The sequence below is a fragment of the Capricornis sumatraensis genome, chromosome 8 (assembly GCF_032405125.1).
Source record: "Capricornis sumatraensis isolate serow.1 chromosome 8, serow.2, whole genome shotgun sequence".
In the NCBI taxonomy this organism is placed as follows: domain Eukaryota; kingdom Metazoa; phylum Chordata; class Mammalia; order Artiodactyla; family Bovidae; genus Capricornis; species Capricornis sumatraensis.
In genome coordinates this window covers 5,600,863-5,628,738 of record NC_091076.1, presented here as the reverse complement: position 1 = coordinate 5,628,738, position 27,876 = coordinate 5,600,863, and the positions used below count along the sequence as shown (strand labels likewise).

At 60.2% G+C, this 27,876-nt stretch overlaps 4 protein-coding genes across 5 annotated transcripts; 1 reads left to right on the top strand and 3 right to left on the bottom strand.

Moving 5' to 3' along the window:
* The first annotated feature begins 64 nt into the window (after nt 1-64).
* Nucleotides 65-5,778, top strand: NDUFV1 (NADH:ubiquinone oxidoreductase core subunit V1). Of its 2 annotated transcripts, none has more exons than XM_068977048.1 (10): nt 65-215; nt 1,300-1,382; nt 1,456-1,626; nt 2,359-2,542; nt 3,323-3,512; nt 4,230-4,442; nt 4,567-4,733; nt 5,067-5,148; nt 5,376-5,521; nt 5,651-5,778. In XM_068977048.1, the coding sequence occupies exons 1-10, from the start codon at nt 144-146 to the stop codon at nt 5,735-5,737; spliced, it is 1,395 nt and encodes a 464-aa protein (XP_068833149.1). In that variant the 5' UTR covers nt 65-143; the 3' UTR covers nt 5,738-5,778. The 2 variants fall into 2 exon arrangements, with proteins under 2 accessions (XP_068833149.1, XP_068833150.1); XM_068977049.1 differs by having other exon boundaries at nt 129-188.
* A 754-nt stretch (nt 5,779-6,532) lies between these two features.
* LOC138084146 (double C2-like domain-containing protein gamma) lies at nt 6,533-10,231 on the bottom strand. The gene is made up of 10 exons (XM_068978270.1): nt 10,009-10,231; nt 9,777-9,856; nt 9,627-9,698; nt 9,320-9,429; nt 9,093-9,228; nt 8,958-9,008; nt 7,181-7,338; nt 6,996-7,077; nt 6,738-6,834; nt 6,533-6,663 (listed from the first exon to the last, which is right to left on the bottom strand). The coding sequence occupies exons 1-10, from the start codon at nt 10,229-10,231 to the stop codon at nt 6,533-6,535; spliced, it is 1,140 nt and encodes a 379-aa protein (XP_068834371.1).
* A 3,561-nt stretch (nt 10,232-13,792) lies between these two features.
* Nucleotides 13,793-16,144, bottom strand: NUDT8 (nudix hydrolase 8). Its single transcript, XM_068978272.1, has 4 exons — nt 15,951-16,144; nt 14,759-14,891; nt 14,175-14,252; nt 13,793-14,073 (listed from the first exon to the last, which is right to left on the bottom strand). The coding sequence occupies exons 1-4, from the start codon at nt 16,142-16,144 to the stop codon at nt 13,846-13,848; spliced, it is 633 nt and encodes a 210-aa protein (XP_068834373.1). The 3' UTR covers nt 13,793-13,845.
* A 1,470-nt stretch (nt 16,145-17,614) lies between these two features.
* On the bottom strand, nt 17,615-26,334 carry TBX10 (T-box transcription factor 10). Its single transcript, XM_068976421.1, has 9 exons — nt 26,290-26,334; nt 24,815-24,902; nt 20,820-21,087; nt 20,634-20,735; nt 20,115-20,286; nt 19,013-19,168; nt 18,643-18,710; nt 18,356-18,450; nt 17,615-17,895 (listed from the first exon to the last, which is right to left on the bottom strand). Exons 1-9 carry the CDS (start codon nt 26,332-26,334, stop codon nt 17,615-17,617), a joined length of 1,275 nt encoding a protein of 424 aa, XP_068832522.1.
* Nucleotides 26,335-27,876: the final 1,542 nt, after the last annotated feature.

The window sequence follows — 27,876 nt, the reverse complement described above, 5'->3', positions numbered from 1 at the left end:
TGGGGCGCGCCCCGGCGTCAGGGCGCGTGTGACGTTCTTCCTGTGCGCCGCCTAGCGTCTTGGTCCTGCCGGGTCCTGAGCCTCAGAGCTGTGAAGGTGACAGCGGGCGGTGACCGGCTTGCCTCTCTCCGCCCCGCCCCGCGATGCTGGCGGCACGGCGGCTGCTCGGCGGGTCGCTCCCCGTGCGGGTGTCTGTGCGATTCAGCGGCGACACGGTGAGGCCCGACCTGGCTCGTCCAGGGGCGCTCGCGGGCCGGGTCTCGCTGTCGCGTCTGCGCGCGCCATGCCTGGGTCCGTAGTGCCTTCTGGAGAAGCCTCTCGTCTCTCTCGTCTGACAGGAAGATTGCCGATGTAGAAGGGGACGGGTCCCAAACGGGAGGCTGACTCTCCCCTGCCCCCTAACCCTCCGGTTCCTTGGCTTCCCCTTATTTAACAACTGCGCGACCTAACGGAAAATTTTGCAGGTGGCAAAGCGTCCTTGTCTCTCTCATTCCTTCCTCACTACAACCTTGTAGCTCGTGAAGGAGTCATTACCCCATTTTACGGATGCAGAAACAGCTTTGGAGAGGGCCGTGTGCCTCCTCATTCCTCGTTCAAAGTTCTGCTCCCTGTATTGGCCCTTAAAGGGTTGGGTGTCTGGAAGCCAGGTCCCCTTAGCCCTCAGCTGTGGTTCTCTTTGTCTCATGGGATTCCAGAGCCATCTCTCCTCAAGTTTTATCCCGAGCGGGTCTCCCGCCATCATCTTGTGTCCCATCCCCAGTGAAGCATTCCTCTTCCTTCAGAAAACACATTTTGTCTCCAGCAGAGTTTAGTCATATAAGCAAGACTTTGGCCAAATTAAGTTTTGGTCCAGCAGAGCCAGACAAGTAAATAAATGGACGTGACATCACGCTGGGCTCAGGGCGGTAGTCTGTGCTGTGGATCCTTTGTGGGCTTTGGCCACAGACAGACCCGTGATTAAATTCCACCTGCTCCTTCAGGCTGTTTGCCTTTTGTAAGCTCATTTTGCTCTGAGTCTTGTTTCCTCTTCTGTGAAATGGAGGAAATCATTCCTATCTCAGGGTTATGAGAATGAAATGAGATCTTGGATATAAAAAGCTTAGGCTAGTGCCTGCTAACAGAAAGTGCTTACTAAGTGGTTTTGGTAGTTATGACCCTACGAAGGGTTCTGAAGCTTTGGCCCTTGCCCTCCTCCCAATCCAACCCTCCTTAATTAGGGGACTCAAAAATCTGTAGCTCCTGGCCTGCCCCTCATAATCCCAGAGCTCTGCTGGGCATACTGACTCTCTGTGTCCCCAGACAGCACCCAAGAAAACCTCATTTGGCTCACTGAAGGATGAAGACCGGATCTTCACCAACCTGTATGGCCGCCATGACTGGAGGTGAGATGGTGCCCTTAGGCTGGTGGGTCCCCAGGCAGGGCCTCCTCTTCACTGCCTTCCCCACCCTGTCCAGGCTTAAAGGTGCCCAGAGTCGAGGTGACTGGTACAAGACGAAGGAGATTCTGCTGAAGGGGCCTGACTGGATCCTGGGTGAGGTCAAGACGTCGGGCTTGCGGGGCCGTGGAGGTGCTGGCTTCCCCACTGGCCTTAAATGGAGCTTCATGAATAAGCCCTCAGATGGCAGGTGTGTATAGGCAGGCAAAAATGGAGTTGCACCTCGGGGTGGCTGGGACTTACCTGGGCCTTGGGGCTGTTTCCTTGGAAACCAGGAGTGAACGAAGTGGGAAAACCTTACCAGAGCTCCAGTAGCAGGGACTCGGTTCCATCGTCTTCCTCAGGGGAGTCTTGAGGGGCAGCAGAGTCTACACAAGAGTTTAACCCAGCAGACTTAATTGATCGATTCCTGGCTCTGCCATTTAATCATATAGTTTTGGGCAATCTCCTGGCCTTTCTAAACCTCAGTATTCTGTTTTGTAAAATGTGTATTGTGTTGTGCAGGGATTAAAGAGATACTGTGCCTACCAGCTTTTGGCCTGCCCTTTGATCTGCATGTAGAAAGTAAATGATAAATGTCAGCTCTGCCTCCTTTTGGCTTCAGATATACGATGGAGGTTCACAGAATGCTCATTGTGACCAAAAGCAGATTTGGGCTCTTGAGAAAGCACTGGGAGAGGCATTTGGGCTGAATAGAACCAAGACCTTGCCTGTGGTCATAGCTGCCCCAGTGTGGACTAGGTAGTGAGCTCCCCGTCGGTTGTGGTGAGCAAGCAGAGCCCTGGGGACTTGTTGCAAGGACAGAGAAGGATTGGCTGTCAGATAAAACCTCTTTGAGGTTTCCTGGTGGAGTGGGGTGGAATACGGTTGAAGGCCTGAGCCTGGTGGCTCTGTAGCCCAACTGACCTGCTGGCCCCCGCAGGCCCAAGTATCTGGTGGTGAATGCCGATGAGGGGGAGCCAGGCACCTGCAAGGACCGAGAGATCATCCGCCACGACCCCCACAAGCTGGTGGAAGGCTGCCTAGTAGGGGGCCGGGCCATGGGCGCTCGCGCTGCCTACATCTACATCCGCGGGGAGTTCTACAACGAGGCCTCCAATCTGCAGGTGAGCAGGGGGAGGGCCAGGTGCTGAGCGGGCACTTACATGCCCCAATCCAGGCAGAGTTCTTCTTAGGTTCTCATGTGGGATCTATCTGGAGTCACGCTGGGAGGGTGGGGATCTCTCGAGCTGGCCTGTGTCCTGAGTGGGACGTGCACCCCAAAGCCTCCGTCTCGCTCTGTGTCCCAGAGCCTTAGCCTGGGAAGTCTTCCTGGAGTGGGGGAGGGCTCCTGGGGTGGGGGTAGGCTGGAGAACTCAACACGTGGGGTTTTTTTTTCTGAAGGGTCAAGAGGTTGTGTCGGTAATTTTCAGCCCACTGATGCCTGTAGTAATTGTCCAGGGCCTGAGCCTCACCTTTCTATTAGGTTCATAACCTGGCACATGGTAGCATTATGTATGTTATTACATATTTAAAACTCAGCCTCTAGGGTCTTTTCCTCTACTCAGAAGCAGTACTCACTCATTGTAAAGACAGGAATTCACACACACGCCAAAGAAAAATCTCCCATAGACTGGCTACCTAGAGAAACTACTTGCTGAAATTTTCATTATTTCCTTAAAGTCTTTAAAAAATACATATAGTTGGAGAATTTGGTAAATGTTATTACACAAGCAGCACACACATTGTAAACATCCCCACCCTTCTCCCAGCACGTCTTCTGCCTGTGTCCAGAGGGAGCTTGGCCCTGGACTATGGTGACGGGCTCCCTGGGCCTATACCCCGCCCTCCCACATGCAGTGTTCCTGGGCTCGTGGGGACCGTGTCCGTACACCCCTGTCCCACAGGTAGCCATCCGAGAGGCCTACGAGGCTGGTCTGATTGGCAAGAATGCCTGCGGCTCCGGCTACGATTTCGATGTGTTTGTGGTGCGTGGGGCCGGGGCCTACATCTGCGGGGAGGAGACCGCGCTCATCGAGTCCATCGAGGGCAAACAGGGCAAGCCCCGCCTGAAGCCACCCTTCCCTGCAGACGTGGGTACGACTTGGCGCCTGGCCTCATCCCGGGCCTTGTCCTGTGGAATCTGGGATCTGGCTTCAGGTCGCCACTGATCATTCTTGGGGAATTTCTGAGTCCCTTCTGCACTGGGGGGCCTGACACCGAGAGTAGGTGGGAACAACATAGCGGCTGCACCAGTGCCCCCGGAGTCTCACCCTGCCCCAGGACACAGGCCACACACCCGGATGTGCTCCCACCCGCCGGGAACTTGGGGCAGGGTGGTGGAGACGCAGCACAGCTGGAATCGGGCTCCCAGGGGATGAGAGTCACACAGGGGTGGAAGCAGGGCTCTCTGCCCCAGAAGCAGACCCTGGACAGATGCCACCTCCAGGAGACCCGCCCCAACTGTCCCCAACCTCCAGCAGCCACTGGTTTGTTTCCTTTTTTTAAAAAAAAAATTGTTTTTGGCTGTGCTGGGTCTTCGTTGCCGCGCAGATTTTTCTCTCCTTGTGGCAAACGGGGCCACTTCATCATGATGGCCTCTCTTGCTGCCAAGCACAAGCTCTAGGGCGTGCGGCTTCAGTGGTGGAGCTCCTGGGCCCTGGGGGACAGGCTCAGTAGCTGTGGCGCACAGGCTTAGTTGCCCCCCCGGCACGTGGGATTGAAGCCACATCTCCTGCGTTGGCAGGTGGATTCTTTGCCACCGAGCCCCCAGGGATGTGACATCCACTGGGTTCTCATCCTCCTCCCCCACAGGAGTGTTTGGCTGCCCTACAACCGTGGCCAATGTGGAGACAGTGGCCGTGTCCCCTACCATCTGCCGCCGTGGGGGTGCGTGGTTTGCCAGCTTTGGCCGAGAGCGCAACTCAGGCACCAAACTGTTCAACATCTCTGGCCATGTCAATAACCCCTGCACTGTCGAGGAGGAGATGTCTGTGCCGCTGAAGGAACTGATTGAAAAGCATGCTGGTGAGGCCTGGGGCCAGCCAGCAGGGTGGGCGGGCCTCGGGGGCCTGGGCTGGGGCCGGGGCTGACAGGTGTGCCGGCCCCCACCCTGACCATCCATCCTCTCGGGGCCTGGCTGGGGCCCCAGGGGGTGTCACGGGTGGCTGGGACAACCTCCTTGCTGTGATCCCTGGCGGCTCGTCCACCCCGCTGATCCCCAAGTCCGTGTGTGAGACGGTGCTGATGGACTTCGACGCGCTGATACAGGCGCAGACGGGCCTGGGCACGGCTGCCGTGATCGTCATGGACCGCTCGGTAAGGAAGGGCTGCCCACGCTCCCCACCCAGTGCCTTAGGCAAGCCTGGTTAGTAACCTGGCCCAGGCTTCTCAGAGACACCCGCCAGTTCTTGGAATCAGTTCTGACAGAACTGTCAGGAATCAGTTCTCCGATTCCTGTCACCCGAGATACAGGGAGGTGGGAGAGGCTGGGGGGCAGGGCTTCTCTTGGGGGAACGGCTGTGGAGCCTGGCAGCGCAGGATGCCTGGGGTGGGTGGAGGTGGTCAGAGCGCTGCTGGAATCGGGCGGGCGTGCCACCAGGGGCTGAGGCTCAGGCTCGGGCACCTCCTCACTGCCCCTTGTCTCCGCAGACAGACATTGTGAAAGCCATCGCCCGCCTCATCGAGTTCTACAAGCATGAGAGCTGTGGCCAGTGCACCCCGTGCCGCGAGGGTAGGTGCGCTGGGCAGGCTGGGGGTTTCTCTGTGGCTCACGCCGGGCCTGGGGGAGGCACGGGGCACAGGTGGCGTGGGCTCTGGACCCTGAATACGCCGCTGCGGATGCCCAGCCTGCTGTGGCTTCTCTCAGCCCCCTCGCCCCATGACCTGCACCCCTCGAGTTCCATCCCCTGCATGCCGGCTGGAGGGGTCAGCAGGCTGTCTCTTGCTGCCCCGGCGCAGGTGTGGACTGGATGAACAAGGTGATGGCCCGCTTTGTGAGGGGAGATGCCCGGCCGGCAGAGATCGACTCCCTGTGGGAGATCAGCAAGCAGATTGAGGGCCACACCATCTGCGCCCTGGGCGACGGGGCCGCCTGGCCTGTGCAGGTATGCTGGCCTGTGCAGGTATGCTGCCCCGCGAGGGGCACGGGGGCTGAGTGCCTGGGCACAGGGGCCGGCGGGGCTTTCAGACCCTGCTTCACACAGCGCCCGCTGCACCCCCCACCCCCACCCCAGGGCCTGATCCGACACTTCCGGCCGGAGCTCGAGGAGCGGATGCAGCGGTTTGCCCAGCAGCACCAGGCCAGGCAGGCCGCTTCCTGAGCCCACGGGACTGGCGTCTGTCTGGACGGCTGGACAATAAAGCTAGCAGTACCCATTCTCTCGTTGCATCTTCCCTGTGGCCTTGCTCGCCTGCACGCTGCTGCTGCAGCCCGTGACTCACAGAGGCTTGTTTCTCAGACAGTGGGGGGAACAGGTCAGGACAAGGTCGTGTTGAGAGTTGACACCTTGACTCCTGTGTGTCAGCCTGTCACAGACTGGGCGTGCTCAGTCATGTCCGATTCTTTGGGAGCCTTTGGGCTAAAGCCCGCCAGGCTCCTCTGTCCAGGGGATTCTTTCCAGGCAAGAATACTGGAGTGGGTTGCCATTTCTTTCTCCACGGGATCTTCCTGATCCAGGAATTGAATCCTTGTCTCCTGCATTGCAGGCAGCTTCTTTACACACAGCCACTAGGGAAGCCCCTGTCATCGACCTCCCTGAGCGTTTATCCCTCAGTGCAGAAATCAAGAGTTGGGAGGGGAAAACTGTGACCTGGGGTCCAGACCTGGGCCTGGCCCAGTGCAGGCCTCTCGAGGGTGGGAGCAAGGAGAGCAGGGCCCATTCTGCCCTGTGAGGTGATGGCAGGGGAAAAACGGACTGTCTGGTCTGTTTGGGAGGAGAGGTTTATTCTTGCTTCATGATTTGACGGTGGGGTGAATTTGGAAGTGGGAAAGGAAGGAAACAACTGACCAGGGGCTGAATAGTGGGGCTGAAGCAGCCCGGCGCCTTCCAGCTCCGCAGAGAGACTGTGGGGCAGCCTGGGGAAGGGGCACTGAGCCGACCAGGCTGGGGGTCCCGCTAGTCGCTGAGCTGGAGGGGCGCGCCGTCCAGCGGGTGCCACACCTCCAGCCTGCGGTCACTGTGGCCCAGGCATTCGCGCCAGTGTTGCTGGCGCTCCCCGCCGGCCCGGCTGCTCAGCTGCACTCCACCTGGGTTGGGGGACAGGTCAGGAGCCATGTGGGAGTCCCACCCCCCGACTCAGCTCCCCCGCATTCCCGCTCACCAATGAAGTCATCAGCCGCGCCCATGTCATAATCCCATACAGACACCAGCAGTGTCTTCTGGGCCAGCTCCTCCCGGGGGCCTGCGTAGAAGAACTCCTGCAGGGGACGCAGTGAAAAAGAGGCGGTCTTAATCCTTCACAGCTTCAGGAACAGACTTAGGCGAGTGGCCCAGGGCGGCTGGGGTCTGCACTGTGTGAGACAGGATGCCAACTCCCCTCCCCCAGCAGCCAGGACTGCCTTCTGTCCGGCCAGCCTACCTCGTTGAACTCGGGGTTCAGGGTCTTCTTCCGGACGCTGGTCTTGTATTTCGATTTCTTCCCTGTGTTGGGATGCAGGAAACTGGGAGGGATGAGGTTGGTTTCAGTGTGGCCCCGGAGAGGTGAGCCACAGGGGCGCTCTGAGGAACCCCCACTGCCCACCCGGCCGCCTGCTTCACACTCACAGGCGGACATAGGGGTCCGAGTAGCCGTTGGTGTCCATGGGGGCAAGGTGGGCGCAGCGCAGAACCCCCACCAGCAGGCCACCCCGCTGAGAGCCATAGCACAGCGACAGCAGGACACGCCCGCGCTCCTCCGAGGCTGACTCCGCCTCCCCCTCCTGCTGCAGGGTCGGCCGGGTGAGCCCTGCGCGGCCCAGCGCCCACAGGGTAGGCTGGGTGAGCCCCGCACGGCCCAGCGCCCACAGGGTAGGCTGGGTATATAGCCGCGCGTGGCCCAGCGCCCACAGGGTAGGCTGGGTATATAGCCGCGCGTGGCCCAGCGCCCACAGGGTAAGCTGGGTGAGCCCCGCGTGGCCCAGCGCCCACAGGGTAGGCTGGGTATATAGCCCCGCGTAGCCCAGCGCCCACAGGGTAGGCTGGGTGAGCCCCGCGTGGCCCAGCGCCCACAGGGTAGGCTGGGTATATAGCCCCGTGTGGCCCAGCGCCCACAGGGTAGGCTGGGTGAGCCCCGCGTGGCCCAGCGCCCACAGGGTAGGCTGGGTATATAGCCCTGCGTGGCCCAGCGCCCACAGGGTAGGCTTCGTGAGCCCCGTGTGGCCCAGCGCCCACAGGGTAGGCTGGGTAAGCTCCGGGTGGCCCAGCGCCCAGCTGCCCACCAGTATTGGCCCAGACAGGAGAACTCAAACTGGCCGCAAAGAAATCAGGGGCCAATGTTCGATTTTGCGGTTCAGTTTCCCGATAGTCACTGACTTAGTGTCTTGGAATGAGACTTCCTGGTCCACTCTACCCTCTGGAACCTGAGAAGGGGAGGGGGCTTGTCCGGGTCTCGTAATCGGCCACTTGCGGCTGTGTTTGTCGTGGAGAGGGAGGGAACTGATGTCTCTGAGGGTCAGAAACTCTCAGTAGGAGCTTCCTAGGTAGCCTTCCATTAGGGGCCCGTCTCTTCCCTCTTGGGGAAGCCTGGAAGCAGCTCCCAGAGGGTCGTCCCTCCTCAAAGCACACACAGGCCTCGTGAGCTGTAAGACCCTCCCCCCTCACACCCCACAGCCCGGGGGGCCAGATGCTGAATGCCCTTTGCCCCCTCGGCCCCTGGTGCTTCCAGAAGGACTCGGAGGATACTGTGGAAAGAATATTCTTCTCCCACACCTAATGTGATTTGCAGAAAGCCCAACCGCCTTGCTTGCGTTCAGTCCTCAGTATGGGGGGAGGCGGGGTTTGTGAGTGCTGCCCAGGCACCAGGGGCTGCTGTGTGTGTCTGGGACGGGAAGGGCTTGTGGTAGGGCTGCTCCCCGGGGAGGGCTCCCCAGCCTGGACTTGACTAACCGACAGTTGCAGGCTCCACTAGGGGGCAGGGCAGCAGCGCCTGGGGGAGCTGGGATGGGGAGGGCCCTGGCCCAGCTCTGCGGGTCCCTGGGGCCCTGGGCTGCAGCGGCTTTGGCCAGGTCTCTGGTTTCATCCTGCCAGCCCCTCGCGGTCACCTTCACCCCTCCTGACAAGGGCCAGTCCAGAGCTCCCAGCCCCGGAGCAGTGCCTGCTCGCCCCGGGGCAGGCCTAGCAGCCATGGGCCCACCACAGCCATTCTCCCCTGAACTCTGACCTGCCCCACCCGCATGGGCCACTGACCAACCGCCCAGCTCCAGCCTCTGTCTCAAGCTGGCCTGTGCCCCTGAGACTACGAGTGTTCACGGGCCCAGAGGGAGAGAGGGCCTCAGTTTCTCTGAGCTGCCCTGGCCCCGGAGCCCTGCCCAACACCCGGCTCTGGGTCCCACGTCCCACCGACCTCATACAGAGACATGCCGCGTGCTGTGTCCAGGCTCTTGGGCCTCTTGGTCTGAAAGAGCAGAGAGCCTGGTCACCTGGGCCAGTTGCCACCCGGGTCTCCCTCCGTGTTCCTTGCCCCCCAGCCCCACCTTACCAGCCTCCGCCTCTCCAGACACACGTCGAAGCTCCTGGCCTGGTTGGGCACCAGCTTCCTCAGGGGCACCCGCAGCTCTCCCAGGGGAGGTGCCCGCCTTTGTCGCCGCAGCCACGGGTCTTCACACACGCATAGCCTGGGGGCCACTCGGGTCAGCCTGGCCAGGCCAGCCCCGCCTCCCTGTCCCCACCTGGCCGCCCCCCTTGTGGCCCAGGCCCCATCCTCACCGCAAGGTCTTGCGCCGGGCATCCTGGAGGGTGAACCCATGATAGGTGAGCGTCTCCTCCCAGACAGGCCCCCTCGTGCCCCGAACCGTGTGCGTCCGCAGCTGGCTGGCCTGAGGGCCAAGTGGGGGGTGTGGTCAGAGCCCTCCTCGGACCCTGGCGCCCCACCTGGGTCCCCTCCGTCCCAGCAATGGGGGGACCCCTGCCTGAGGGGGAGGCCTTGGGGAGGAGGGGCATGGCAGACCAAGTGGGTACTCCAGCCGGGTACCTGGCCAAGGGGTAGTGGTGGGGGCCTGTGTCTCGCCCTCACCTTGCTGGCTCCGGGCAGCAGGTTGGCTTTGACGAAGGTGTCCACAGAGCCCGAGGCCGGTGGCTTGAGGCCCTGGGAAGGGAGAGTGCCTGTGGGAGAGGCCTGGGGTGCAGGCGCGAGCCCCGGGGACGCCGCCCACCCCCTCCTCACCTTGGCACGGTGAGCCGTGCAATGCAGGGTGCTGCTGTCCGCGTCAAAAAGGAGCGTGAACTCGAGGGTGCCAAGGGCGGCTAGGGGCAGGTGGCAGGCAGGTCAGCGTCTGCGTCAACCCCGCCGGGCACCATGCCTCCTGGCCCTCCCCGGTCGGAAGCCTGGCCTGCCCCAGACCCCCTTCCTGGATGGACGGAGCCCAGAGTGTCCCCCGAACCCCGCCCCCACTCACTGCTGTCGTCTGAGTCCGCCTCTGGCTCTGGGTCCGGCTGGGGCTGGGGTGCAGAGCGGACGGGGGCCACTGGAGGGCGTGGCTCGGGGGGGCGCAGGGCGGGCTCAGCGGTGGGGTAGAAGCGCGGGAAGTAGTGGGAGATGAGGCGGATGGGCCGGACGGGGCCCGGGCTCACGTCGATAGCCATGTGCTCCTGCAGGCTCAGCCGCCCCCGGCCCGCCATGGGGCGCGGACATGGGCAGAGACTCAGAGCAGCCCTCGAGGACCGCAGATGAGGGGGCGGCACTGACCCACCCAGACAGGGCCAACAGGCATCACCGAGGGCGGCGTGGGGGGTCCTGGGAGGCAGCCGGGACCTGAGTACAGAGGACAGGGTCAAGGCTGGTGGGGTGGGGGCCTCCAGCCTGGGGGGGGGGCACCCCGTGTGCCGGCAGCTAGGCCTGCAGGGCCACTTACCGCTCCGAGAGCCCCTGCACCTGCCCTGGGTGGCTGCTGGGCGCTGACTGAGGTGACCGGTGAGGGCCGGGGAGGTGGAAGGGGCGGGACTCAGGGCCCCCCCAGAGCCCAGGAGCCCACAGCTCCCTGCCCTCCACTGCAAGGGTCCCTTCCCCCACCAGTTCGCACCCTGTTTTCTATTTTCACCACCATCATGTGGCTCTGCTCCCAGGTGAGGAGGCTGGAGGGCCGGAGGTGACACAAGAAGTGTGAGGGGCAACAGGAGGCAGGGTTGGGGGGAAGGAAGGGTGAGAGAGGGGGCGCTGGGGGGAGCAGGTGGGGAGTCACGCGGGAGGGGGAGGGGCGGGGAACGGGGAGGCGAGCCGGGAGGGCTCCATGGAGACAGGAGGGGAAAGGCAACCTGGTCCCCCTGCCGCTCAAGCCTTTAAAACATCAACCAATTACTTGGGCTCCTCTCGCCCTTCTCCCAGCTTGGAAAAAAATCCTAACCCACCGCTGAGGCTCGGCCCCTCACTGCGGTCCCCTGAATGGTGGGCCCCTTTGCCCCCACGTTTCCTTGAACACGGGAAGCTTTGTGCACGTGTTGCTTCTTCTGATTGTTGTTCTCTCGCTCAGTCGTTTTTGACTCTTTGCGACCCCATGGACTGCAGCATACCAGGCTTCCCTGTCCTTCACTAGCTCTGCAGATTGCTCAGATTCAGGTCCATTGAGTCAACGACGCTCCTTCTGATAGGGATAGACTAAGGATAGTTATGCAAGTAGTTGCAGAAGTCCCAGTAGGGGACTAGAGACAGGGACCCTAGGGAGCTCTGGGGGCCACTGCAAGTTAGTGATCACTCAAGAAAGCTATCAGAACATCATGGGACGAAGCAGGCTTGCTTAACTATAAAACCATAAATGGAAGCATGAGATATGCCCCAGGTCATTAAGTGAAAGAAAAAAAGTATTCTGCTGATTTAAGCACTGAGACAGTCCTAGTTTGACCTTCTAGGGTCAGATACTCTCCTGTCCGATGTGAAGGAGGAGCTAGTGATGAAAAGTGAAAGTTGCTCAGTCGTGTCCAACTCTTTGGAGACCCCATGGACTATACAGTCCATGGAATTTTCCATGACAGACTACTGGAGTGGGTAGCCTTTCCCTTCTCCAGGGGATCTTCCCAACCCAGGAATCAAACTGGGGTTTCCTGCATTGCAGGTGGATTCTTTACCAACTGAGCTATCAGGGCAGCCCACCTGGTGATGAAAGCCTGAGGTCTACTCAAAGAATGAGAAGGCGGTCTTTCCCCTCTCCCCAACTTTCCTTCGATTATAAAAATGTAACCCACTTAATCCTTGGGGCAGAGCCTCCTCTCTCACAAGCGTCCTATATTAATAAATCTGCTTCTTGCCTAGCACTTTGCCTCTCGCTGAATTCCTTCTGTGCTGAAACATGAGACCCTGAGCCTCAGTACATTGAGACACCAGGTGAGTGACTCCAATTATAAGACTGTGGGCTCAAGTCCTAATCGGGGTTGCACTTTTGCCCCAACTTCCCTCCCTTGCCCTTCGACCTGCCCTGCTCCTGTTTATCTATGGTCTCAAGGTCACTCTCTGCAGGGGAATATGGCTGCCTTTTGCCTGCTCACCTTCCCTTTCTCTTTCCAGGGGAACTTTGGGGGGCCACCCCTTCCCTACTCGCATTCTAGGAGGTTCACCCTGTTCCCCAGGCCTGTGCCCCAGGCCCGGCTGATCAATGAATTCCAAGTCCAGCAGCCAAGTGACAGGCTCAAGGAAGGTCATGTGACCCAAAGTCAGCCAAGAAAGTGTAACTCTGGGATAGACTGGCCCAGAAAGAGAAGCTGTTTTCTGCTGATGGGATGCTGGTACTGTTCTGTCCTACAGCTGTCGTCTTCTCCTTCTCCTTCATCTCTGGGGAGTGGAGAATACTCCCAAGAGCGAGGCTGATACAGTGGAAAGCACAGAAAGAAGAGTGCCCGGAGCTCCTGGACCCAGCTACACCTGAAGCTAGTCTTATCTGTGGAGTTTGCAATCGCTATTCCTCCAGATGGCGACTGCAGCCATGAAATGAAAAGACATTAACTCCTTGGGAGAAAAGTTATGACCAACTTAGCATATTAAAAAGCAGAGACAATACTTTGCCAACAAAGGTCTGTCTAGTCAAAGCTATGGTTTTTCCAGTAGTCATGTATGGATGTGAGAGTTGAACCATAAAGAAAGCTGAGCGCCAAAGAATTGATGCTTTTGAACTGTGGTGTTGGAGAAGACTCTTGAGAGTCCCTTGGACAGCAAGGAGATCCAACCAGTCCATCCTAAAGGAAATCAGTCCTGAATATTCATTGGAAGGACTGATGTTGAAGCTGAAACTCCAGTACTTTGGCCACCTGATGGGAACGGCCAACTCATTGGAAAAGACCCTGATGTGGGAAAGACTGAAGGCGGAAGGGGAAGGGAACAACAGAGGATGAGATGGTTGGATGACATCACTGATTCAACGGACGTGAGTTTGAGTGAACTCCGGGAGTTGGTGATGGACAGGGAGGTCTGGCATGCTGCAGTCCATGGGGTCGCAAAGAGTCAAACATGACCGAGTGACTGAACTGAACTTAATTCCTCCTTTGGCAAAGGCAGCCACTGGTGGCGTTTTCTATCCCTTGTCCTACCTAATACTGCCCAGTCTACCATGTCCAGGTCAGACTCCCCACCTCTTCAACTCAGAGATTTACAAGATGGATATGTAATTCCATTACACATCTGTGAGTAATTAATGTGTAATCACACGATTATCTATGTGACCTGGTCTCAGGTTGCCCCAAGACTGAGCACCCTTAGAGGGCAGGGTAGCATCTGGCTGGTGCACAGATGTGGCCCCAGCACAGCACCTGGCACGGGGAGAGCCTGGCATGTCACAAGTTTGCAGTAACATGCAGGGCTCCTCTCTGGATGCCTGCTGCCTGGCACAGCGTCAGCCAGGCTCGGAGGACAGTTCTGCAGTGGCTGTGGTGGCTGGGAGTTTGGGCTCTGGTGTCAGACAGGGTCTGGTTCAAATCCCAAACTGGGGTGACCTTGGGCAAGGTGTCTGCCCTCCCTGATCCCGTCTCACTAGCCAGGGACAGCAGTGGTCTCACCTCCCAGGGCCATAGTGAATGTGAAATGTGAAATGAGAGAAAAGACGCCAGACACAGTATGCGCGCATAGCAAGTGACAGCGTGATTATCCCAAGGTGCCCCAGCCAGCAGGCCAGCTGTCCCATGGACTCTGCCCCAAGGTCAGGGCTCCAGTGCAGAAGATGCACTTGCCACGGTGTTTGGAAACGCTCTTTATTCAGTCCTGGAGAGGAGCCAGCCTGGCCGGGCCAAGGCAGGGCCCGCTCGGGGCCAGGCCTTCAGCCCCGGGGCAGCTCCGGGCCAGCCAGGCGGGGCTGGTAGACGCCAGGGGCCAGCAGCTTCAGGGTGAACTCAGTGATGATGGCTGTGAGGCCCCAGACTCGGTGCGGCCCATGCAGGAATACGGGCAGCGTGTACTGGAAGTGGCCACCGCGGCAGAAGTGGGTGTAACCCTGGTTCTGCTCCTGCAGCAGATGGGCCAGGGGCAGGGCGAACACTTCATCCACCTGTGGGCAGGGGGCAGCGAGAGGGCAGATGGAGCGCTGGCCACTGCAGCCTCCCCTATCGGGACAACCCGCCCTCCCCCTCCCCAGATGCCCCCACTCACCTCCTCGGGGTTGGGCCTGAGGCTCTGGGGATCCAGCGGGCCCACTCCAGCCAGCACCGGCACCACCGTGGCCTTTTCCTGCGGCGGGAGGGGAGCAGGCCGTCAGGGCAGGGCTGGGCTGGGCTTGGCGGAGCTTTGGGCCAGGGGAGCCTGAGGGGAGGCCTCTGCTCGTGGACTTGCTCCAGCCATGCTGACTGGCTCAGGCCCCCTCAACACACTAGACCCACTCGGGCCTCTGCGCCGTTGCTCTCCCTTATTTTTGCCACCCTCAAATCACCCCTGCCTAGCCTGCAACGCCCTCCCCAACCTCTGTCCACCAAGCTGAGTGGAGCTGGTTCACCTGGAGCCACCTCCATCCCAGGACTGAGCCTCAGGATCCCCTGTGAAAGGGGAATCAAATACCCCTGGCCCCTTCCCGACGGGTGTGGGAGGTTGGAACACAACGGCTGGGCAGGTTGTCTGGGACCCCACCGCCCTCGGTGACTGCCACAGTCCCCACGGCCACCCTCCTGGTCCCTGAGCGCCCTGCTCCTAGCCCGGGGCGAGCAGAGAGGCCAAGCGGGGTGAGGGCCTGAAGGGCTTACCCGGTCGTGCACGGGCCGCAGAACTCCCCAAACCTGCTCCTCGGGCACAGCCAGGCCCAGCTCCTCCTGCGTCTCCCTCAGGGCCGTGTGCACCACGTCCCGATCAGCGGGGTCACACTTGCCACCTGGGAAACTGAACAGGCAGAGGGAGCCTGCTTCTTGGGCCACTGGGGCCATGAAGGGCTGGGGGTGGCCGCTGCGGCAGGGACTCGCCTAAAACAAAGTCTCTGCCCCTAGTTTGCAGAGAGGGCTGGGTAAGCCCCATGGCCTCTGCAGGTTCGGTTTACCTCCCTGAACAACAGGAATAGGGGGAGAAGCCCCGGGGCTCAGACACGCTAACTGGGCTTATCGTGGGTCGCCCCAGAGGTGCTGACAGCGACCCTAGGGTGTCCCCAGTTTCCCCCGGAGGGAGGGGGGTCGCAGCCTGGGCGGGAAGCCAGATAGCCCCGCCCCGCGCTCCCCCTTGGCTTCCGGAGGGGAATCCTCCTGCAGTCGCAGGGAAAGGGCAAAGTTCTGCCTTTTTAGTGTGTATGCTTGGTCGCTCAGTCGTGTCCAGCTCTTTGTGACCCCATGGACTGTAGCCCGTCAGGCTCCTCTGTGCATGGGGATTCTCCAGGCAAGAAGACGAGTGGGTTGCCATGCCCTCCTCCAGGGGAATCTTCCCCACCCTGGAATCGAACCTCAGGTCTCCTGCATTGCAGGCGGATTCTTTACTGTCTGGGCCACCAGGGTAGCCCAAGAATACTGGAGTGGGTAGCCTATCCCTTCTTCAGGGGATCTTCCCAACCCAGGAATGTAACTGGGGTCTCCTACATTGCAGGAGTCTTTAGCGTCTGAGCCACAAGGAAGCCCATGAACACTGGAGTGGGTAGCCTATCCCTTCTCCAGGGGATCTTCCTGACCCAGGAATCGAACCGAGGTCTGCTGCATTGCAGACGGAGTCTTTATCAGCTGAGCTACCTTATGTCCCGCGCCCGCGCTTCGAGCGTCCGCGCGGCGGCGCAGGGGCAGGAGTACCCGCGGCGCCAGGCTCCACCCTCCGCAGCCGGCTGGCCCAAGGGCTCTACTTAGACCCATTCTGCAGAGGCGGAAACCAAGGCTCGGGGAGGCTAAGTGCTTTGCCCACGACCCGGCGGTCTCCGGAGTTTAGCAGCGCCCTCCTAGAAGGGAGAGGAGGTCCCGGCAGGTGTACCTGACGTCACCCTTGTGCCTCCCGGCCAGGCGGCTGGACCGCAGCGTGTAGAGTAGCGCCGGGACCCCGTGCACCGAGCACAGCGGCACGAGGACCGCGGCTGCCGCAGGCCGCGCGCGCAGCCGGGCCGTGGCTCCCGCCAGCAACCGCCGGCAGCGCTGTTCGCCCTCCGCCGACAGGCAGTCGGGCAGCATGTCCGGTCCAGCGCGGCGGGGACACCAAGGGCACCGGGGGGCGAGAGGGAAGAGGCTCGGGCGAGCACACTCGGGGAGGTCTCTCGGGAACTTGGGGGGGCGGGCCGTGGGAGGAGTTTGACCGCCTTGGTGGGGCGCGGTAGCGGCACAGGCCACGCCTACGAGGGCGGGGCCCGACCAAGGGGCGGACCCAGGCAGGGGAGGGGCCGCTCTGAGAATTGTGGGGCGGGGCGGGAAGGGGCGGGGCTCGATAGCCTGGGCTTCCGGCAGGGGCAGGCCTGGGCTTGCGGTAGGGGCGGGTCTGGGGCGGGTCTGGGGCGGGGTGGGAAGGGGCGGATCTGCGGCGGGTCTGGCCCGACGGGTCTGAAGAGTGTCTCCTGCCTAGTGCAACTGGACTCGTGTCTGGCCGGCGACCGGGGTCGGCCGTACTGACCGCGGGGTTTGGAAGTCGGGGTGTCTGATTGTTGAGGCCCCGCATTTCTCTGCGCCCGCAAGTGCTGCAGGATGTTTGGAGTCGGCGTTTAACGAGTAGAGATGCCTGGGGCCGCGGGAAGGAGTGCCCAGCCCTGCCAACCGTCCGGGCCCTATCTCCTGGCTCCGCTGGGTGGCATGAGCTGCGCCCTCTCGCTCCAGGGAACCCACTCCAGCCCCAGACCTTTCCCCTGCTTTTCCCACCTCCAGGAGCTGGCCTCCCCCTCTCCCATCTCCTCTGGAACTTCTGCTCTTACAGGTGCTGGTCACTTTCTCTAGAAGCTCTCCTGCCTGGAATTTTGATTGAATTCTCAAACTCCTAGCGTCACCCCCACCTTGACCCCTGCGGTCACTGCCTGTGGCGTGCTGCACCCTCTGCCAGACTGTGTCCCCCCCGCCAAGGACCAGACACCCTGGTTTTGCACACAGCACCTAAACGTGAAATGAATGGCAGGTGTCCCATGCTTTGCTTCGACTTTGAGCAGTGCCTCCCTGAGCTGCAGGTTTGGTCCTCTTCTGGGTGGGCGAGGCAGAGGGCAGGAATACAACCTCCCTCACAGCTCTGCCACTCAGCTTGTGTTGCCAGCTTTACCATGACTCTGCTCCCTGGGACGCCAGCAGCACGGAGCAGAGCTTTGTGATGTTTGCAGCCCAGACTCTGGGGTGTGGGCTTTCCTGAGGCCCTCCACCCTGAACTCCGAGGACAGAAGTGCTCTGACCACCCGTTCCAAATGGTTTAATGTTGGAGGGAAGAGAGAGGTAAAGCAGGGTTTGGGGGAGTCACCCCCAAGGCAGAGGGGGCAGCTTGGAGACAGGGGGTCCAGTTCCAAGCCTGGCACCACCGCAGCCTGGTAACTCTGGGCAGGTCGCTTTCTTCTCTGGGCCTCCACCTGCCCTGCTCTCCTGGTCAAGTGGGTGGGTGGGGGGTCTCTCTGCAGAGGTAAGGCCAAAGAGAGTGGGCTCCAGGGTGAGAGGACTCTGTCCACAGGGCCCCCACCGTCACTGTGGGTCCTGGCCAGGCCCCAGGCACATTGCAGTGGGGGAGAGGAGCCCCAGCCCCTCTGGGAGGGGCAGGCCCCCCTGGTCCCTGTCAGCCTGGATATTGGGGAGGGGGTATGGTGTTGGTCGGGCCCTTGGTCGGACGGGGCTTGAGGCTCCAATGTACAGGCCCTGGTAGGCGAGAGGCGGGTAGGTGGCTGGGGCCAGCAGGGCCTCAGGAGGCGCCAGCAGCTGATGGTGGAGCCTGGCGGGGATCCTGGAGGTGAAGGCTTTGTTGGGGTCTGAGGGGGGAGGGCGTGGTCTCAGTGGACCCCAGGCCTCCCCTCAGGCCTTCAGCCTGCTGCTCTGAGACCCGGCCACTCTCCTTTCTCAAGTTGCCCAGCACTTAGCCTTTGTGCTTGCTCTTGCCTCTGCCTGGAATTTCTTCCCCTCCTCCTCCCTCCTTCTCAGTCCTCCAAGGCCCAGCCCAGTAACCGCCTCCTCCAGGAAGTCTACCTGACCTCCACCCCCACCCCCCACCACGCCTGCTCTCCGCACTTTGTCCCTGCCCAACCGTTCTCCCTGCCCTGGGTCCAAAATTGTCTTAGACATTTCTGCTCCCCCTCTCTGTCCACACAGATGCCTGGTGAGCTTGCTGAGCAGTCTACAGCTCCTTCCTGGGGGGCCTGTGGCTTTGTCCCCTCCCCTCCTGCCTGCTCAGCGGGCTCCAGTCCCACGGTGTCTGTGGGCCTGGGGGCTGACCTTTCTCCCGCTCAGTAGAGCCTTTCAGCAGGTGGGGGCCGAGGCTGCTGCGATTCCGGGTCGGGATGCTGAGCAGGGGCCGTGGAGATATAGGCCTGGAGGTGGGGCAAGCAGGAATGGGGGCAGGGGTCATGGTGGGCAGCCCAGGCCAAGGGTCATGGTCTGAGTCAGGCAGTGGGACCCCAAGACAAGTCAGTGGCTGTGACCCTGAAAGAAGGGTCAGGAGCTGAGACCTTAAGAGATGCCTAGGGATAGAAATGGGGTGAGGGGATGGGGCCAGAAGGTACCAGGAGTCTGGGTCACTTTCCCGAAAGCCCTTGGCAAAAGGGTTGCTGGCAATTTTCAGCTGGGTGATCTGCAGAGGAGAGAGTGTAGTTAGAGGTCAGCCTTGAGCTGGGGAGAGGTTGTGGGGCCCCGGGCTAGTCACCCTCTCCTCCCTGGATCCCCGCAATCTGGAGGCCCTGGGCCTCTCAGTCCAGGAACCACAGAGCCAGTGGGTGTGAAGGCAGAGAAATGACTGTGGGCTGATGCCCATGGAGTCCCGGAAGGACAGACGAGCAGGGCTCTGTGTGCCTGTCGGGCCTGAGAACCTGGTACTTCAGTTTCTCCCACGTGATGGGCTAGGGGAGTCAGGTCAGGAACGGTGGCCTGACACACCCGGTGGTTCTGATACGCTGTCACAGCCGTGAACTGGGTCTCCGCGAAGATGAAGGACTTGAAGTTCTCCTGGGCGTAGCGCTCGCTGTCTTTGCGCGGATCCACGAAGACCACGTGGAAGCGCGGCTGGTAGCGGTGCATGGAGTTGAGGATGATCTGTGGGGCGGGTGGGGAGGGTGGCAGCCAGCCCTCGTTGAGGCTGACGTCCTTCCTCCAGGGCCCCCCGACCCCTGCCCCTGTCTCATAACTGCTGGTGCCCGATGTGAGGTTGCGAGTCTGCAGTTCTGAGTCAAAGGCCCCTTTGCGTCTGAGTGTCTGGGTGGCTTGGCCTCTTTCACTCCCACGTCCCAGCCATCACAGGACGGTCTGGGATCTGACCACCTCTCCTACCCCGTGGCCTCCAAGCAGCCCAGCCACGACCATCTTTCTCCTGGATTTCTGCAGCCGCCTCCCAGCTGCGCTCCCTGCCTCCACTTGGTGCCTCTGCCCGTCTTCCACACAGCCGCCCTAATGAGCTGCAGCTCAGAACCACCCCCCACCCCCACATCTGTGGCTCCCACCCCACACAGAGTAAAGATCCGAATCCTCTCCGCAGCCAACTGGTCCTGCAGATCAGCGCAGGCCGCCCCTAGTATCTCTTTCCCTCCCGCTGCCCCTCCTCGCTCCACTCCAGCTCCACTCCAGCCACACGGGAGCCTCCTCACAGGTCCCCTCGGCTCCCCAGTATCCTCCTGCCTCAGGGCCTGTGCACTCGCTGGGCCCTCTGCCTGCCACAGCTCCCTCTTCTATGTACACAGGCTCCCTCCTCCGCTCCATCAGACTTCTCTTCTAATAGCCTCAGTTGCTGCCTCTGTCTCAGACCCCTTCCCTGTCTCCTTTTTCTCCTGATGTCAGCCTGATCTTTGCCTTGGACAAAGTGTCAACGATACTATGTTCTTGCATCTGTGGTGGGTCTGGGCAGTTCCCTCTGCCATCTGGCCCCCTGGCCAGGTGGAATTGGGCATCAAAGCCTCAGCCGGTTCTGGCCCCAGGCTTCATCACACCCAGGCCCCAGTGTCCCCTGTCCTGGCCCAGCCCCTCCCCACGGTGGCCCGGGCCTCACGTGGCCGTTTTCATCCAGCAGGTTGTTGGTCAGCTTGAGCTTGTCGAAGGACACGATCTGACGCATCCACTGCGCGCCCTTGGCTGGTGAGTCGGGGTGGAAGTGCACACGGCCAGGCGTGGCCGGGTCCGCCTTGCCTGCCACCAGCCAGGCAGAGCTGTGGAAGGCGTACCTGGGGACAGAGCGAGGTGGCGAGGGTGCCCTGACTGCACCCCAGGGCGCCTACCTCATCTGCTGCCCCCACCTGGAGCCGAGACTGTCAGGGGTCACCATCCCCCCTACTGCCCACGTGCTGGCCCATCTGCACACGAGGAACCAGAGGCTCCAGAAGGCTGTCCGGCCTGGGGTCCCTGCGGTCGCACCGGCCACCCTGGGCTAGCCCCGTCCGTCCCCGCCTGGCAGGGATAGACCCCCTGACACTGCTCCGACTGGCCCCTATTCACCCAGGGAGCGGGTGGGCTTCTGCTTCCCCGTCTCAGTGCCTGAGGTCTGAGCTGCGAGCCCCAGCCAGCCCCGGACCTGTATCTCTTGTCGTCCAAAGGCACGAAATCCATGAGCAGGGCGTAGTCAGCCAGCGAGTCCATGCCCAGTATCTTCACCTGGAAGGTGGGGAACATCCTCCTGCGAGAGGGGGTGCTCAGCGGCCCCGGCATGGTTCCAGCCTCTCCACCCCTCCTGCCACCCCCTCACCCCCCGTGCTCATACCTGCCCGCCTTGGTGACGATCATCTCTGTGCCCAGCTGGTTGAACTCTTCCCACAGAGCCTTCATCTCCAGCTGAACTGTCACACTGGACACATGTGGGTTCTTGGGGCCCTGCACCGTGGGCTCAGCCACCGCTGGGGCCCCTGTGGAGCCAGTGGAAGGGCCTGATGGTAACCTGGAGTCTGGCTGGGGCTCCCAGCTGGAGCTGGTCATGGGCAGTGTGTAGGTCTCTGAGGGGGCAAATACCCCAAGGCTAGCAGAGAGGAAGGCTGGGGAGAGAGCACACGATGTGGGCCTTCGGCCTCTGTTCTCCTCACCCACCCCCACTCCACCCAGCCAGCCTTCATCTTTCAGGAAGCCCTTCTTCTTCCAGGGCTTGATGCCTCTTCTTCCAGGAAGCCCTCCCTGATTGCCAGGCCTGTGTTCCCATAGGATCCCTAACTCAGCATCACTTCATGAGGTAAATGTTCACTTAAAGCTCCTGGAGGCCAGAGACAGGACCTGTCTGGCTTCCCAGGAAATCTTTGAGCCATCAGGAGGCTGTGTGACCTTGAGCAAATTATTTCACCTCCTGGAACCTCGGTTTCCACATCTGTCCCAAGGAATTCTTAAATCTGTCTTATTGGGCTGACATGAGGATTTGTGAAGACACACACAGGCCCTGACACACAGTAGGCCCTTCAGAAAGGACCTTGTTATGGATGATGGTACAGGTGGGGTTGTGAGGGGTGGGGGTGGGGGGAGTCTTTCTCAGTTCTGTGCAGACCTGGCTTCCTCGTGCTGCTTAAGGAATACTGAGCTGAAGGAGATCCCCAAATTATTGTGAATGACTCTTACCCATCTCTGACCCTGAAGTTGTGTTAATCACTCAGTCGTGTCCGACTCTTTGTGACCCCATGGACTGTTGCCCACCAGGCTCTTCTGTCCATGGGATTCTCCAAGCCAGTTCTAATATCTTTCCTCTCTGGCCTCCTCACTTTTTTTTAAAGAGCCCCTCTTTGGGGCTTCCCTGGTGGCCTAGTAGTTTAGAATCTAACTGCCAATGCAGGGGATACGGGTTTGATCCCTGAAGCCCACGGACCCTAGAGGCCGTGTTCTGCCTCAAGAGAAGCCACCACGATGAGAAGCCCGAGCACCGCCACAAAGAATGACCCCTGCATGCAGCCATGGAGACCCAGAGCAGCCAAAACTAAATCTTAAAAAGATAAAAGAGCCCATTTTTGGTCTGCAATCCTGGCACACGGCTTGGGCAAAAGTTTGCCTCGGCTCCATCCTTCTTATTTAAAAAAAATTATTTTAACTACAATGAGATACTTTTTACCTACGAGGATGGCTATTACCAAAAACCAAAGCAAGTAACAAAACCAATAACCAAAAAAGTGTTACACGTGTTGGTGAAGATGTAGAGAAATTGGGACCTTTGTGCATTGCTGGTGGAATGTTAGACGGTGCAGCCCCTGTGGAAAACCACTGATGGTTCCTCAAAATATGAAAGATAGAATTACTATGAAAAGTGGAATTGTTAGTCAGTCATGTCTGACTCTTTGGGTCTCCTGCATTGGCGGGCGGATTTTTTACCACTGTGCCACTTGGGAAGCCCATGTCCGACTCTCTGTGACCCTGTGGACAACAGCCTGTCAGCTTCCTCTATCCATGGAATTCTCCAGGCAAGAATACTGGAATGCCCATAAGAACCAAGAGCAAGTACCTGAACAGATATGGGTTCACTGGTATTCAGAGCAGCATTGTTCACAACAGCTAAAATGTGGATGCGACCCTAGTGTCTGTCCACTGCTGGATGAATGGATAAGAAGAATGTGTGTATCCAGACGATGAGATATTATTCAGTCTTTAAAAGGAAGGGTGTTATGAGGCAGACCATGGCATGGATGAACCTTGAGGATGTTATGCTAAGTAAAACAAGCCAGTCACAAAAGGACAAAGACTATATGATTCCACTCATAAGAGGTGCCTAGTAGCGAAATTCATAAACGGAAAGTGGATGACGGTTGCCAGGGGCAGGGAGAGGGAATGAATTAATGTTCAATGGGGACAGTGTTTCAGCTTTGCAAGATGCAGAAAGTTCTGGAGATGGATGGTAGTGATGGTTGCACACCAATATGAATGTGCTTAAGGCCACTGAACACTTTAAAATACTTAAAATGATATTTTTTATATTATATATGAAAAAGTGAAAAAGAAACTGTTAAGTTGCTAGTCATGTCTGACTCTTTGAGACTCCATGGACTGTTGTCTGCCAGGTTCCTCTGTCCATGAAATTCTCCAGGCAAGAATACTGCATTGGGTTGCCATGCCCTTCTACAGGGGATCTTCCCGACTCTAGGATCAAACCCGGGTGTCCTGCATTACAGGCGGATTCTTTACTGTCTGAGCCATCAGGGAAGACCCATGTTGTGTATAGTTTAACACAACATTTTAAAACTAGAAAAGGCATCCTGAAAAGCAGACTGTTCATTTCTAGCAGCCCCACATGGGTTAAGAACCTGGTAAAACTGTGTGATCCCCGAGGTAGAGGTAGAATTATGGTGCTGGATGGATGGATGGACAGGTCCATGGGTGGAGGGAGTTTCCTGGGATGATACAGCATGTGATGAGTTGACAGGCAGGCAGCACCTGGCCAGAGCCAGTGCAGAGTAGGTACCAGGTGAGAGTGTGGGGTCCAGGGTCTGTGGTCCCATCCTCAGCAGCCCTGAAGTGGCACCTCACTAAAGTCCCTGGAAGCTCTGCAGTCTGGGGATGGGTGGGTCTTACAGAAAGGGGACGGGACATATCAGGTCTAAATCCCCCAGAGATGAAGGGTGCATGAGCCGATGTCCCCCATCACCTGGACCAGGCCGTCAGCTGGGCAGTTGCCCGTCACTTAGCTGTCCTGCTGGGGCAGGAATATCATCCAGATAACCGACGCCAGCCCCAGAGTCTTTGGTGATGTGTCCCAAGGGAGAGAGGCTCGTGGTTTTGCTGGGCCTGGGGGCTTCACAGGCTGGTTACTGGCTCCCCAGTCTTTTCTGAGCCTAGACCCTGCCCCTCCTGGTTCACATGCTGCCCTGTGCCACCCTCAGTAACTCTGGGGAGGGGCCTGTCCTCTGCCCACTTTCTCTGAAAGCCAACACCTCTTCATTGCCAATTTCCACTGACATGGAGTCGGATTTGGAGGGGAAGTTGCAGCTCCTTGTCCACCTTGATATGCAAGGGGTGAGGCCCAGAGAAAGGAGGGGCCAGGCCCAAGGTCCCCCAGGCCTGATAAGGCTTTCACCCCCAGAAATGGCTCTATCCTGCTGTCTATCAGCACCCCCACATTTGCACTTGAATGGCTGCGTGGGCCCCGCCCTGGTGGGGCCTGAGGCCTCAGCCTGGGGTGCCCCTGCCCCATCCTCTTGCCCAGGCCCTGGGTACAGTCGTGTTTCCCTGGTCCCTAAGCCTAGACCCTGCCCCACCCGACCCACCCCGGAGCTTTAACTCATTTGTGGGACTGCCTTGGCCGCCTGCCCCTTACCTGCCATGGAACAGCCTGGACTTCCGATTCCTGGAGACAGTGGTTCAGCTGGGGTCCCTGCCTGCTGCCCCAGTGGTCAGCCTCTCCCAGTCTCCCAGTCCATCGGCAGCACGGCTCAGTGCTCAGGCCCTCCCTCGGTCCCCAGCCTCCTGGCAGGACTGTCCTTCCCTCCTGGATCGTCTACGTCTTGGTTCTGTCCCCAAGCCAGGCAACTGGTCTCTGCAGGTGGGACCTCGGCGCTGGGGTGTGCAGAGCCCCTTCTGCAAGCCACCCTCAGACTGGACTGTGCGAGGCCCTGGGCTGGGCTCGTCCGGTTCCAGGAGCGATGCTGTGTGGGAGGAGGGCAGGTGGGGAAGCTCTGACGTGGTGAGGCCGCCTCTCCCCCTCCTGGTCTCTGCTCCTGGCTTCCTCCCCTCCCTAGCTAGGCGCCCCCCAGCCATTCCTGATCAATGGGCCCAGATGCACGCAGGGCGGGGGCCCACCTCCAGGACAGGCTGGGAGATCCGCAGGGGTTTGGGCCCGGCTGAATGGAGGGTCCAGGGCTGACAGGGCCTCGAGGAGGTCGAGGGGCTGTGGTAGAAGCATGGAAGGCTGAATGGCAGAGGCGCTGCCTCTTCCCAGGACCCAGACCCCTGACCGGGGCTGCTGTCGTGGAATCACCAGGGACCTCGGGCCGGAAAGGCAAGGGGGCAGCAGCCACGTGTATGAGCAGAAGCAGAGCCCTTGGACTGGGAGGTGGGAGGCCAGGTACTCCTGACCACTCAGCCCATGAGCTGTGACACTGGCAGGACCTGACGGCCCTGTGCCTCGGTTTCCCCAACTGAACTAAGTGCATAATCGCTTCTGCCTGGGATGGGCTGGCCCCGCCTGGGGGGTGCAGTAAGCTGTCCCCATCTTGGCTGATGGTGCCTACACAGGCCCCACAGGGTCAGGGGAGGCTGGCCCAGGTCAGAGGCTGCGGGGGCAAGTCCTGACTGGGCACCTTCCCCAGCAGCCCCTGCCTATTTGGAATAGGGCATTCAGGGAACACACAGGTGGCCAGTCAGAAAGGGAGGGCGGGGGTCTCCCCACGCTGCTTGCTGCCATATGGCTCAGCACAGGTCATCGGACTAACCCTGGGTTGGCCCACTCTAGGGCCATGGGCCGGGGCACCAGGCAAGAGCGCACTGGGCTGGGCTTGGCGTGCCCGATCGGGGTTCCCAAAGTTGACTGGACCCCACAGCTCCTCCACAGTCTAGCTCTGGGGATACAGCGTGACACCCCGGCCCCTCTCGGACCCACTCAGTGAGGGCAAACTCTCCTCCCTCAGCTCAGGGGGACTGTTGCCTCACCCCTCACCACACGCCCCAGGTCCCTGGGGCCAGGCTGGGAGAAATCCCGTCAGGAGAGTGAGGGCCGACCCTGGCACAGACCCAGCCCTGGGGTCTGCTGCTGGGCAGGATGGGGCGAGTCCTCTGCCTTTTTGAGGAGTGTCCCAGAGTCTCCCAGGGATGAGGGGCCGCCTAGTGAGGCGAAGCCATGCCACCCTGTCCCAGGAGCCACGGTGGGGCTAGGGGGAGATAGGAGAGGTGATGAGGTTGGCGCCCCCTCAGCCTGGACTCCCAGGGACCTAGGGGTCTACTGGCTTCTGGTGTGTGTTTGTGTGTGTGTGTATGCACTTGCACTTGCCTTTGGTCTGTGAGATGGGAAGCCTGCCACATGCATGTGAGCTCACTGGCATGCCAACCCATGGGCACACACAGACTCAAGACTCAATGACCTGCCACCGCCCGTGTGCACAGAAACACATGCTGTCTCTCACATGCACGCCGCACACACACACACAGGCACGCCTCCCTTCTTCAACAGCCTCTTCCCCAGCCGGTCTGCTCTTCCTGCCCGAGGCACCTCCTGGCCCCCTGCCCCCTCATCCATCTTGCTTGCCAGGCTGTCCTGGGTGCCCCCATATCCTTCGCACCTTCTCATCTCGCTGCTCAATAGCAGGAGGCAGCGCGGCAGCCATGGCCGCGGGGAGATGGATGGGCTGGGTGCGGGTGTAGAGGGCCCAGGGAGGGAGAGCTGGGGAGGACGGAGTCAGGCAGGAGCAAAGCTCTCAGGCACGGGGGGCGGGGGAGGCCTGGACGGTGTGAGGCTGTGCTCAAGGTTCGTCCCACCCCAGCCAGTGTGGCCCTGCGGTGGACACTGCAGAGAGTGCCTGGTTAGGATGGAGGGGACCGGAGGGGCAGGACTGGGCCCGCTCCCTCCTGGACGCTGACCATCTCAGCCTCCCTGGTGGGACTTCCACCACCCTACCTGCCCTTCCTGTACCTCCTCCCTGCACCCCTGCACCTGGACAAGTGGTCCCAGGTGGGGAGAGCCTTGTCAAGCTGCACCTCTTCCCCAGCCTTGACGCCCCCTGAGTCCCATGAGCACTGGGCTCATTACACACTTGGAAACGCACATCTGGGCTGTGCCACCCACCACATACGTATCCTTCTGGAAGAAGGGCCAATGTGCTGAGGCTCTCAGAAACATGTGTGCTCACACACACAGCGCCTGGGCAGACACACGCCTGGACACCTGCACACGTGGGCACATACACAGCCGCACACTTCTGCCTTCCAGATCGACTCTGTGGCCCTGTGAACAGAGAGGGCTTGAAGCCCTCCTCTGGACCATGGCCTCCTCTGAAAGCCCCTCTGCTGGCCCCAGGGCAATCTTTCTCCAAGTCCCCCTCCACACACACACACGCACTATGGGATCTTCCCTCTGGGCTGTGATAAAATAGTGTGGGCACAGAGACAGTCAGCCCTGGCCCCAGAACGCACAGCAGGTCTAAGACCACCCTGAGGCAGACCTGCCCCGGATCCCAAGGTCACAGAGAGGGGTCCTCTCCCACACAAGAGAGAGGACAGGAGCCGTGGGCCCCTGGACACCTTCCATTTTATAGAATGGGAAACTGAGGCATGGAGGTGCGGGTTTGGCAAGAAATGTGGCACACAGTGGGGGGCAAAGGGAGGCCCTGGGCTGCAGATTGTGTCTCAAGACCCACTGTTCAGAAGGGAGGTCTGAGGCTGGACAGGCCTGGCCTGGGTTGGGGACCCAGGCTGGGGCGGGGGGCCAGTGTGGGCAGGGCAGGCCTGGACAACGTGAGCTTCTCAGTTTGGATGAAGACAATGCCCCTCTCACGGTTGGCACCGTGTTGATGAAATGGGGTATGCAGTGGGCTCCCCCTCACAGAGCACGTCCTCACCACTGAACATCTGGAAGACAAGTCACAGTGTCCAGAAGGCTTGGTCCTGGGAGAGGACCCAGGGGCCAAGGCTGCTGGGGCCAACTTCTGCCCTGGCCCCAAAGGGGGAAACCCAGCAGGGACAGCCAAGAGATGCCCTTCACTGATGGCCCTGCCCACCCACCCCTCACCTCCTCAGTCAATGCAACAGGGTGTCTGCTGAGACGCCAGCTGGCTGTGTGTCTAGAAATGGAGACCCCGGTCACCTCAGAAAGATGCTTGCCCTTGTGTGCCTTAGTGGCCACAGGCGCAGACGGCGAAGTCTGGCTTCAA